Genomic DNA, 12,596 nt, shown 5'->3' on the forward strand with positions numbered 1-12,596 from the left:
TCTCCGCCAGTCCCTGAGAACTGGCAACAGTTAATGGCAGAAATGCAAGCTAGGCTTCAGAGCCAAGATGAGTTGATCAGAATGCTGCAGCAGGCTCCATCTGGGAGTGTTGCCCCAGCTGGGCCACCGGCGCTGGTACCTGTGGTACAGCCTGTTGAGGTTGGTATAAAATGGAACCGTTGTATGAGCGGTTCAGGAAGCAGCAGCCCCCGACCTTTGAGGGTGGGCCAGATCCACTAAAAGCTGAGCAGTGGATGACCTTGATTACCACTATACTTGATTTTATGAAGGTAGAAGGATATGATAGGGTGGCCTGCGCCACTTATATGTTGAGAGAGGATGCCCTAATCTGGTGGGAGGTGGTATCGCAGACCAGAAATGTTGCCACGATGACTTGGGAAGAGTTTAAAGATTTGTTTAATCAGAAGTACTATAACATTGCTATCAGGGCAGCGAAGGTGAATGAGTTTGTGGGCCTTGTTCAGGGCAGTTTGACTGTTACGGAGTATGCCTTGAAATTTGATAGACTTGCAAAGTTTGCACCGGATTTTGTGCCTACCGATGCGGCCAGGTTAGACAGATTTGTTAGAGGATTGAATGTTATGGTGTCTCGAGATGTGAGGATTACCATAGTCCCTGGAGTGACTACCTATGCCCAGGCTGTGGAAAGGGCTTTGACTGCTGAGGAAGCAGAGAATAGAATTTGGAGAGATAATGCAGCAAGAAGGGAGGGCCGTAGACCGGTGCCTCCGTATTCTGGTTCTAGTAGAGGTGGAGGTGTTAGTGATTTGAAGAGAAAGACTCCAGAAGCCCCATTTGCTCCTAGGTTTGATAGAGGAGGTCGGGGTACTCAGGGTGGTCGACGGGGAGGCGGTGAATCGTGGAGGACTTACCCAGAATGCCCGAGGTGCAAGAGACGCCATTTGGGCGAGTGTCAGGCTAAGGCCTGTTATGTATGCGGGGTGGTGGGGCACCTCAGGAAAGATTGCCCAACAGTGAAGAAGGGCGAGGCAGGAAAAGTGGACAGCTTGACTCCAGCTCGAGTGTTTACTTTGACGCAGGCAGAGGCCGAGGCTAGCCCCTCGGTAGTGACAGGTCAGCTTTCTAGTGCTGGCACTTCCTTTACTGTTTTGATTGATTCTGGTGCTACGCATTCATTTGTTTCTGATAGGGTGATTGATAGATTGTGTAGACCTAGTGAGATTAGTACCTCAGGGTTTGGGACTATATTGCCTACGGGAGAGCTGGTGGTGTCTAGGAGATGGGTTAGGGCATTGCCAGTGTTAGTTGATGGCAGAGAGTTGTCGGTAGACTTGATTGAGTTAAGTATGGAGGATTTTGACATGATCTTAGGCATGGATTGGCTGGTTCGATATGGAGCTACTATTGATTGTAGAAAGAAAATGGTGACTTTTGAGCCAGAGGGTGAGGATCCCTTTGTTTTTGTGGGAGCGGTGCGAGGACCCCGCGTACCCAGGATATCTGCGTTGAGAGCCAGAGATTTGTTACAGGGTGGATGTATAGGCTTCTTGGCTAGTGTGGTGGATACCACCAAAGTTTCATTAGTTGGACCGGAGGAGACCAGACTGGTTTGTGAGTTCTTGGATGTGTTCCCTGAGGATTTGCCTGGGTTGCCGCCGCGTAGGGAGATTGAGTTTGTTATTGAGTTGGCACCGGGGACAGAGCCAGTGTCGAGGGCACCATACAGGATGGCACCAGCGGAACTGAAAGAGTTAAAGATACAACTGCAGGAACTTCTGGATATAGGGTTCATCAGACCTAGCTATTCGCCATGGGGTGCTCCAGTTTTATTTGTTAAGAAGAAGGATGGGACCCTGAGAATGTGTATTGACTATCGGGAACTGAATAAGTTAACTATTAAGAATAAGTATCCCCTACCAAGGATTGATGACTTGTTCGATCAGCTGCAGGGTAAGAAGGTGTTCTCAAAGATTGATCTTCGATCTGGTTATCATCAGCTGAGGATCAAGGATGAGGACATACCTAAGACGGCCTTTCGGACGCGGTACGGGCACTATGAGTTCTTGGTCATGTCTTTTGGTTTGACCAATGCCCCAGCAGCTTTTATGGACTTAATGAACAGAGTATTCAAGGATTTTCTAGATCAGTTTGTTATAGTCTTCATCGATGACATTCTAGTGTACTCCAGTTCAGAGACAGAGCACGAGTTTCATCTTCGTTTGGTTCTTCAGAGGTTGAGGGAGCATCAGTTATATGCTAAGTTTAAGAAGTGTGAGTTTTGGTTACCTGAAGTGACATTCCTTGGACACATTGTAGGTGCAGATGGGATTAAAGTAGATCCGTCTAAGATAGAGGCAGTTAGGGATTGGCCGAGGCCAAGGAACGCCTCAGAGGTGCGGAGTTTTCTTGGTTTGGCAGGCTACTACAGGCGGTTTGTAGAGGGTTTCTCAAAGATAGCAGCACCGATGACAGAATTGACAAGAAAGAATTTAAAGTTTATTTGGTCAGACAAGTGTGAGGGTAGTTTCCAGGAGTTGAAGAGACGACTTATTACTGCACCAGTGTTGAGTTTGCCTTCAGGAGAAGGGAAATTTGTTGTTTACTGTGATGCGTCAAAGTTGGGTTTAGGCTGTGTGCTGATGCAGAATGAGAAGGTGATAGCTTATGCATCACGACAGCTGAAGGAGTATGAGCAGCGGTATCCTACTCATGACCTAGAGCTGGCAGCAGTGGTCTTTGCACTGAAGATTTGGCGGCATTACCTATATGGGGAGAAGTGCGAGGTGTACACTGACCATAAGAGCTTGAAATATTTCTTTACACAGAGGGACCTGAATATGAGACAGAGACGTTGGCTGGAGCTGGTGAAAGATTATGATTGTGATATTCTTTACCATCCAGGAAAAGCCAATGTGGTGGCTGATGCATTGAGCCGCAGAGGTCCAGGTCAGTTGTACAGCTCTGTTCAGATCTCAAGGGAGTTAGCAGATGAGATGGTTAGAGCGGGAATAGAATTGGTTGTGGGCCAATTGGCTAATATTACTCTACAGTCGACCCTGCTAGAGCGGATCAGAGAGGGGCAGTTGACAGACGCTCAGTTACAGAGGGTTAGAGAGGATGTTTTGGCAGGAATAGCTAAGGACTATTCTGTTTCAGAGGTTGGTTTATTACGGTATCAGGGACGAATTTGTGTTCCAGCTGACGAGGGGATCAGACGGGAGATACTAGATGAGTCTCATACGACACCGTACTCGCTTCATCCAGGTACCACAAAAATGTATCAGGATCTACGGACTTTGTATTGGTGGCCCGGGATGAAGAGGGATGTGGTAGAGTACGTTGCTAGATGCCTAACCTGTCAACAGGTGAAAGCTGAGCATCAGCGACCAGCAGGGTTGCTTCAGCCTTTGGATATTCCTGAGTGGAAATGGGAGGATATTACCATGGATTTCGTAGGAGGTCTACCCAGAACAGTAGGGTTTCATGACTCAATATGGGTGATAGTGGATAGATATACCAAGTCAGCCCATTTCCTTCCAGTGAGGTCAACTTATACTGTGGATCAGTACGCTGAGTTGTACGTGAAAGAGATTGTACGTCTCCATGGGGTTCCTAAGTCTATTGTGTCAGACCGGGATCCTATTTTCACTTCCAAGTTTTGGGGAGGTTTGCAGAAAGCTTTGGGAACTCAGTTGAAGTTCAGTACAGCTTTTCATCCTCAGACTGACGGACAGTCTGAGAGGACGATCCAGATACTGGAAGATATGCTCAGAGCTTGTGTGATTGACTTTGAGGGTTCTTGGAGTAAGTACCTTCCGTTGATTGAGTTCTCGTACAATAATAGTTACCAGTCAACAATTGGGGTGGCTCCCTATGAAATGTTGTATGGGAGGAAGTGTAGATCGCCCATCCATTGGGACGAGATGGGTGAGAGGAGATACTTGGGACCAGACATGGTCCAGAGGACGAGTGAGGCCATAGAGAAGATCCGAGCTAGGATGCTCGCATCTCAGAGCAGGCAGAAAAGTTACGCTGATCCTAAGCGTAGGGATGTGGAGTTTCAGGTTGGTGATCACGTCTTCCTTCGAGTTTCACCTCTGCGAGGGGTGAGGAGGTTTGGTAAGAAGGGCAAGTTGAGCCCTAGATTCATTGGACCATTCGAGATCCTGGAAAGGATTGGTCAGGTGGCTTACAGGTTAGCCTTGCTACCATCGTTGTCTGGAGTTCATGATGTGTTTCATGTCTCTATGCTTCGGAGGTATGTCTCAGATTTGACTCATGTCTTGAGGCATGAAGATTTGGAGTTACAGGCAGATTTGGCTTATGATGAGAGACCAGTTCAGATCTTGGACCGAAAAGACAAGGTGTTGCGAAATAAGACGATTCCTTTAGTTAAAGTGCTGTGGAGAAACAGTAAGGTCGAGGAGGCGACCTGGGAGCTTGAGACAGCTATGCGGGATCAGTATCCGGAATTGTTCAGGTAAATTTCGAGGACGAAATTCTTATTAGGAGGGGATAGTTGTAACGACCCAAATTCACTAATAAGGCTTAAGGGCCTTGATTAGTATGCCGGGAGGACATGATGGGAATTATGTGTGATTATTATGATTAAGATGTATGATTATGATTTTAAGCATGTTATATGACTATGTGAATTATATTATGTGATAATTATGATATGTGAATTGTACTGTGTGGGTGCTGTGATACAAACGTGATGCACGTGCCAAGGCGGTCCTAGGAAACTAGATAAAGGTAACTGGTGACTTGGTAACCTGTGTAACCATTAGTAACTATAGAAAGTAACAGGTTTCTTTGGGAAAGTGGTAGAATTGCAAAGTTAGGGAAAGGACAAATAAGCCCTTGAGGTCTAGTTAGTAAGTGATATTAATGGAGGGTTAAAATGGTAATTTGGTAGTAAATAGATGAGTTTGAGCTGAGGGAATAACATATACGTATAATATTTTGGAGAGGGGTTTATGCTGAATGGTGGAAACCTAGAATTAGAACAAAAAGGAGATAGAAAGGAGAAGCAGAAATCTAGACTCTTGGAAGGAGAATCAAGGGATGTCTGATGTTATCAACCAAGTTTAGGCCAAGAAAACTCAGAGGTAAGATTTTGATTATGCTATATCTAAGTTTTAAGTCTGAATTTTAGTTAAGGAAGGTGAATTGAGATAAGTTGGTGGCTGGTTTTATGTAATTTCAGAATTTGGAAACCAAGGGGGAAGAAGGTCAAGAGCTGGAGGTTGAACCTATCACTTAAGGTAAGGTCTCTGTATGTTTATTAGATTTGTTTTGTTAAGGTTTAGGGAGTTTGAAGTGTGGGTTGTGCTTGAATTCAAGCTGTGCATAACTTTTCTGGTTTGAGTTGTCAAGTGGGAATTCAAGAGTGAATTTTAGGATTGAAGGTGTGAGTGAGCTTAGGCATGATGTCTTTGGGTTGTTGTGAGGTTTGTTAGGGGCTTAGAGTTGGTTTTGGGACTTAGGATAGAGTTTGGGGTGAATTGGTGAGGTTGGAGCTCGGGAAAATGCGAAGGAAAACCCAGAAATCTGGGTCTGCGATGGTGTGCCGCGGCACGGCTTTTGCTTGCCGCGGCCTAGGGGTCTCTGGAGGTGGGTGCCGCGGCACAAGGAATGTGGTGCCGCGGCACAAGGCAAAATTCAGGGAGTGATATTTTGCAATTTTTGACCTTTGCTCCGGGGGTTCGGGGGATGTCTCCGGGATGTTGTTCTAGGGTTTTAGGGGTTCCGAGAGTGTGGATTAGGTACCGGGAAGGTAGTCTTGGATTGGTTAATGACAAGGAATATTATATTTGTGTTTGATTAGGACTTTGGAGAAGCTCGGGATAGAGGACCGTGCTTGTGGCTACGTGATATCGGAAACCAGCGAATTGAAAGGTAAGAACACTGCACCCGAATGTATGACTGTGATGGGACTAAGTGCTCCCGAGAATTGTTTTGTGTCATCGTTGGTATTATGCCAAGGGACACGTGTAAGCGGTCTAAGAGTACCGTTCATGAATTTAGCGTATGGGACGCGAATTGGCCACTGGAAGCCAGAAACGAAAGGATAACAGAGGGAGCAGCTTGTGAGCGCTAGCCCTGGTTATCATCTGTGCATTGTGTTATATGAGTTGAAATGCTCTGTATATGAAATACTTGACCATTGATATGCTTGAGTTTATGAGATGTTATAAGTGAGATTGACTTAACAGCTAAATGTGCATGCTCTATTATTGATATATGTTCTTGCTGGGCCTTGGCTCACGGGTGCTTCGTGGTGCAGGTAAGGGTAAGGGCAAGCTGGACCAGACCTGAGGTGGAGAGCTCCGAGGTGAAATGTACATAGCCAGCCGTTCGATCACCACGGTCGAGGGGTGTGTCAGGACGGAGATTACCTAACCACTCATTTTGCCTTAGTATGGCTGTTGATGTATATAGACTTTGTAACTTTTGTAAATGACTTTTAAACTGTCATTTTTGGGATCCCTTGTACATAAACAATGTTTCGTAATGAAAATGTATCTTTTGAGACCAAAACTCTTTTAACCTTAGTTCCTTTACTATTTGAGTAACACGCTTTTACTTTAAATACTTGATTAGCAAGTTTGGCACATTATAAACACACAGTGTAACGGTCTTGGCTATCCAGGGCGTTACAATAAGAGTTCTACCTATATAGACCTAGGGGTGGTGCCGCCCCTCATGAGAATTGGGAGTCATTCTCAAGAAAAGTCTATGAATGGAATGTGCACATGGCCATTAACAGTGCAAAAGTGAGACATTGAGGTCTCAAGTGAACATAGCAAATGTGTGTGTGTTATCACCGGTTTGTTATCAAGGGATAGTGGTTCAATGCTTCGGCAACCAAAATTTCAACAAACTTTGTGGTAATTACACTAAGGTAAAATTCAAGTTGAAAAATATTTTACTTTATGCACTAATGCAAATGTTTCTATAGAGAGTGATTATTTAATCAAGTGGGGGAATATTATATTTTAATATATTGTTTGATTAAATAAGTGTTACAAAAGTTAATTATTTGATCTAGTGGGGGAATGTTAGATTAAATAATGTGACAAAATGTGATTTGTCACACCTTGTAACATATTATTGAGAGTCACAAAATTTAGACACATGTGTGTGGCAAATGTGACATATTTTGGAGTTACAAAAACAGTTACAAACTTGTAACTCCCAAATATTACCCAATAATGTGCAGATTTGATATTACACATTTTGATTTGAATTTCTTAAAGCCATATGTGAAATATGACTATTAGAGATGTGATTTTAACTCCCATAATGTGTATGGAAATTACAAAATCAAGTGGGAATGAATTTGGAACGTTTTGGCAAATTTGGAAAATTGGTTGCTGAAAAAACGTCTTGGGCCGCAGCTTGAGTTTTTCAGGCCGCGGCCCAAGAGGCAGAAAACATCATGGGCCGCGACACATGTTTTTCAGGCCGCGGCCTGAGCGGCTGACAACATTTTCCAAACTTCGGTTTTATCCAATTTTGAACGTTTCCAAGAGCCAAGTAACTCCCAAATCTCTATTTTAATTCTATAAACATCCAATTAATTATTGGTAACAACCATGGGGGTTAGTGGAATTTGAAATTCAAAGAATGTCTCAAAACTCTATAAATAGGAGCCTAATGCTCACTTGTAAGACACACCATTTTCTATCCACAAAGTACTTGGATGGAATATACACCATATAGGCTTGATAATTCAAGAGAGCTATTTCCTAGAGAGATCCCTTAGTGGTTATAGAATAGGGGGAAATAAGCTTTAGGACAAAGGTTTTGAACCTTGTTCAAGTTGGTGATCCCCACTACTCTACACTTTGGTTGTGTGAGAGTTTGTTCTTTTTATTGATTTTATTTTTATTCTTTTAATCTTGTTGTTCTTATTTACTTGTATTATTATTGTTTTGAGTTTGTAATCTTCTTCTTCTACCTCTTTATATTTACTTGTATTTTGAGCAATTGAGTTGTAATGTTTATTTAATCAATTACCTTGCCTATTGTATTTTTTGCATAGAATTGTATTTTGGTTTTTCTATGTTTCCATTGAGTATAAATATATATTCTCTAACATAGGCATCATCATTAGTCTAACCAATAAGATTAGAGCATTTAAAACACATCATTTGGAGTATTTTACGTAAACTGTACGACCATAAAAGACCACCCAGGCGATGCATCGCCTGCTAGGGTTTTTGAAACCCTTCGCATTTAGGTGATCCTACGCCACTTAGGGGGCGATGTATCACCACCCTCTCTGACTTTGGGCCACTCCAATGGTCCTAAAACTGCTCCAAGTGCTACCAAACTTTTTTGGGAATGTTTGAATACATCATTGTATCACTTTAGACCCATAAAAGTCACTTTTAGATATTTTCTACACATTCTCATGTTTTCATTTTTGTTTAAGTGAAAATTGTTAAGTGTTTTGTACCTCAACGTGTAAACAACTTAACCATTATATTTAATCAATCTCAACACACCATACACCAGCTTCTTTATTTTTTGTCTATATCATTTAAATATTATTATAATTAAAATAATAAAAGATAGAGACAAAGAATAAAAAATAATTTATTTAGAAAGAAATGAATGTAAATGACTAAAAAATTAATAAAAATATATTTAAATGAGAAATAAGTCTTAGCTACATGTATATATAAACCAATGCATATGTAAAATAGAACATTAATTTAGCTCATAGATAAATTTTATATATAAGGTATTATACCTATTCTCTTGTGAGTGCTCTTAAATTCACATGTGAGTGGCATGTGATGATTAGATGGAAAAAATTAAAATTATTATGGCAATCTTTTTAGTGTGGCTCATGTTTGCTTTAAAATCAAAAGCAATAGCTATCTGGAATGGGGAGTTCCCTGTATGGCTCTTTTGAAAGATAAGCCTATTCTTTAAGTGTTCTTTGTTTGTATCGTTGTACCAAAAAAAAAAAAAAAACTCCTCTTCCATCTTTACTAAGGGGTATTAGTGCTGTTAGTTTATACTCTTTTGTGCATGTCGTTTTTTCTTCTCCACTATTGGTATGTTCTCTCCCACTTCCGGCCCATATGTTTCTATTTTGTGAATACTATATCTATAAATATAAGTTTGATATTTTGTTTCTTCATATTAATATATTGTATAAAACTCTATTTCTTTTAGTATTTTATTGAAAATAATACATAAATATAAAGAAATGGTGAAGATGATGGTAAGTGGGTCACTATATTTCTTCAATGGACAACAGAAATGGTGAATCATGTATCGAGAGAATAAATTTAACAAGTCTAAATTTTCTTCCTTATGAAGTCCAAACTTGGAAACAAAATCCAATCATATATATTAACCAGGATCAACACATTATTTATTCTAATTAATAATCCAAATGTCAATTCTAAAGCCCAACATAATTCTTTATGCTCGGCTCATGATTTTCTTTTTAACAAACCAGATAAGGATATTCTTCGACTCTTCGTAGTTGATAAAAGAATAACTTTTATTTTTATTTTTAAAAAAGGGTGTTAAAAAGCAGTTGATAAAGAATTATTATTATTTGGTCAATAAAGGGAGAAATTCGAAAGGAGCTGTGCTGAGGTGAAAACAAGACGGCAAGTGAGACTAATTAATTTTGTTCTATTTATAAAATAAGTAAATAAAAACAAGAGCGTAGTTGGTGAGATTAATAAATAGTAGGTAGGTGGGATAACCCTTAAAAAAAAACAATTTTAGGAGCTTTCTTAGGTATGTATGCTGTATCAATGTAGGAGCTGTTTGTTAAAAAATTTGTTTTTTTAATTTTTTAAATATAAAAATAGAAATATTATTTTTATTTTTTGTTTTTTTATTTTAAAAAAAATAAAAATATGTTTGATAATTATTTTTATTTTTTATTTTTTAAAAAAAATAATAAATATATTTGATAACTTTTATTTTTATTTTTTTTATTTAATAATATAAAATGTAGTACTGATTTGAAGAAAAAAAAAATCAAAAGCCAAAAATTTTAAAAGTAAAATTTTCTATTTTCAAAATTTAATAAATTTTGTTTAAAATTTTAAAAAATAATAAATAAAAATAGAGTTACTAAATACTATTTTATATTTAATTATCAAAATTTTAATTAATTAAATAAAAAATTATTTTTTTTAATTTTACCAACACCAACACCATTATTTTGCAAAAATAGTCCGGGCCCAAAAGAGTGAGCCCAGAGAAGCTGACTAATGGGCTTGGGCCTGACCCTGGGCCTCATCAGAGCATGCTATCCCATGATTGGTCAAGGGCAACAATGACAAATCGCATACTCGGCCTTTCGTTTGCAAATATTATCATCGCAGAAAGTCAAGGAATGCGCAAAGTGCAGTGTATGGAATGTATTGCAGCAGTGTTGTGGGATTTTCTCATAATCCAGCCAATGTTATCTTTCGTCAATCAATAGCCTATACTTCCAAGATATGTGCCAGTAAAAATGGCAGCTTGAGAGCAAAAGTCAACGATGAATATGACCCATTACTCCAAGCCGCCATTAGCGCCGCTTCTCTTCGTTTGCAAGAGACCCTTCAACCAGGCAAATCCATTTCCCTATATATTGCTTCAAATTGCTCCATGTTTTCAATGAGGCAATTCGTCGAATAGTTAGTCAGCTCAGTTTTCTTATGCATCTCCTTTTTCCTTTCTTTTAAGTAAATGAGAAATGGCTAAAAATATTTACTTTTCCTTGCAAATGCAGAGCCTCTCTTTCATGATCCATATGCGGGTTGCTTTTTTCCTCGCCAGTTTCGTCTGGATGATAAGAAGCAATGTTCGCTCCATTACTTACTCGCTACCAAATTCATTGATGATAAATTGGTTGGCTTTTCGAACCAAACTGATGGACTAAAGCAGGTGATTAGCCATGACTAATAGACAAAGAATGACTACTTCTTTCTCATCTCTTTGAAGCTCAAGTGTGTTGTTCTTGAGCTTGCAGGTTGTTCTGTTAACAGATGGAATGGACACTCGGCCTTATAGACTGAGCTGGCCAGCCTCAACTAGGATATTCGATATATCCCCAGATAGAATATTCAGAGAAGCTACTGAAAAGCTTCAAAGTATGCTTTCTTTTTTCAATTTTGGTCACATACTATTGCTGGTATTTGAACATTGCTGATGTTGATTAAATAATAATAATAATAAATAAATAAATTGGGGAGTTTGCAGACAACTTGCGAATCTAAGACTAACTGTGACATTATCGCCCAGTTGTTTTAGCATGTCTTTATAAATTTACTTTAGCAAAATTTACATCAAAATTTTCTATTTTTCTTAAATGTAGTCACTTAAACTAAGCTGTGTAACATGTTCTGATAGGGTGTTGTTTCCTAAAATGCCTCAGGGAATGGAGCTAAACTTCCAAAAGGCTGTTTGTTCCGTCATATTCCATTGGAGTCCTCGAACATTCAGCAGACTCTGTGTGCTGATGGCTTTAATGGAAACCGGCCTAGTATCTGGGCCATACAGGTGGTTCACATATCACTTTTACAAAATCCTTACTTCATTTTGTTTACGTTAAGGGTTTGAAGAGATAATTCTGGTTTATTACTACAGGGACTGCCTGTGATGAATTTGTCCAGTTTTGAGGAGATGTTAATCACTGTAAGTGGTTTGGCTACAAAGGGATGTTTCTTCTTGGGCGTATTGCCTGCTCGGGTTGTAGAAACCAATATCGGAACTGAGGTTACATGTCTTAATTCTCAAATGGAACTCTTTTTCTTTGTCAACAACAACAAAGACACCACCTGAGCTCTTTTCTTTTGTGCAGTCTAGTGTAAGACAATGGATGGAAAAACTGTTCTTGAGTAATGGCTTCCGGGTGGAGATGGTTAACCATGAGGAAGTTGCTAGGAGTTTCGGAAAGTTACTAGCACCAGGAAACTACAAGAGTGTATTGTTTGTTGCCGAACAGTTGCGGTTTTCTGATGATCAAGTAAGATGATTGCTTCTGCAAACATTTAAAATATAATTAGAGTACCTTTGTCTTTTCTTTGTTAAACGTTTTTTCTTTTGTCAAAATTTTTCTTTGTTGCTGTTTGTAACTTCTAATGTGCTAGCATGTTCTGCAGATGGAAACATGGAGAAGTGAATTCCAGAGACTCGAAGAAGAAGGGGATGAAGAAGGTTTCGAGGAGCTGTAGATGTAACTAGTATTTTTGCTCAATCTACAAGACTAAGATCGCTTTCAACTGCATGTTATACTCTATTTTTTTTAAATACATCACCAACACTTTATTTATTAGTTTTACATAAAATATTTACATTTCACTGTACATTAACTTATCTATTCTCTCTCCATCATTTAAATATTATTTTTTATATATTAAAATACTAAAAAAAGGAAAGAGTAAGAAACAAAATAAAATAAAATATAATTAAACAAAATAATTTTAACTAATAAATAGTTATCTTTACATGTAGAATAATACTATTCATTTAGGTAAAAATATATAAAATAATTCAAATTTAGCTCATCTAGTAAAAACTTATTTTTACCATTTTTCCTATAATTTAAAAAATTAGTTAATTTACCTCATCCATTGATGGTG

General features: G+C 39.2%; 1 protein-coding gene across 1 annotated transcript; it reads left to right on the plus strand.

The window, feature by feature from the left end:
• Positions 1 to 10,329: 10,329 nt before the first annotated feature.
• LOC133795419 (O-methyltransferase 1, chloroplastic) lies at positions 10,330 to 12,332 on the plus strand. Its single transcript, XM_062232872.1, has 7 exons — positions 10,330 to 10,582; positions 10,745 to 10,899; positions 10,985 to 11,105; positions 11,390 to 11,514; positions 11,602 to 11,730; positions 11,816 to 11,980; positions 12,117 to 12,332. Exons 1-7 carry the CDS (start codon positions 10,387 to 10,389, stop codon positions 12,186 to 12,188), a joined length of 963 nt encoding a protein of 320 aa, XP_062088856.1. The 5' UTR covers positions 10,330 to 10,386; the 3' UTR covers positions 12,189 to 12,332.
• Positions 12,333 to 12,596: the final 264 nt, after the last annotated feature.

The sequence above is a fragment of the Humulus lupulus genome, chromosome 1 (assembly GCF_963169125.1).
Source record: "Humulus lupulus chromosome 1, drHumLupu1.1, whole genome shotgun sequence".
NCBI classification, from domain to species: domain Eukaryota; kingdom Viridiplantae; phylum Streptophyta; class Magnoliopsida; order Rosales; family Cannabaceae; genus Humulus; species Humulus lupulus.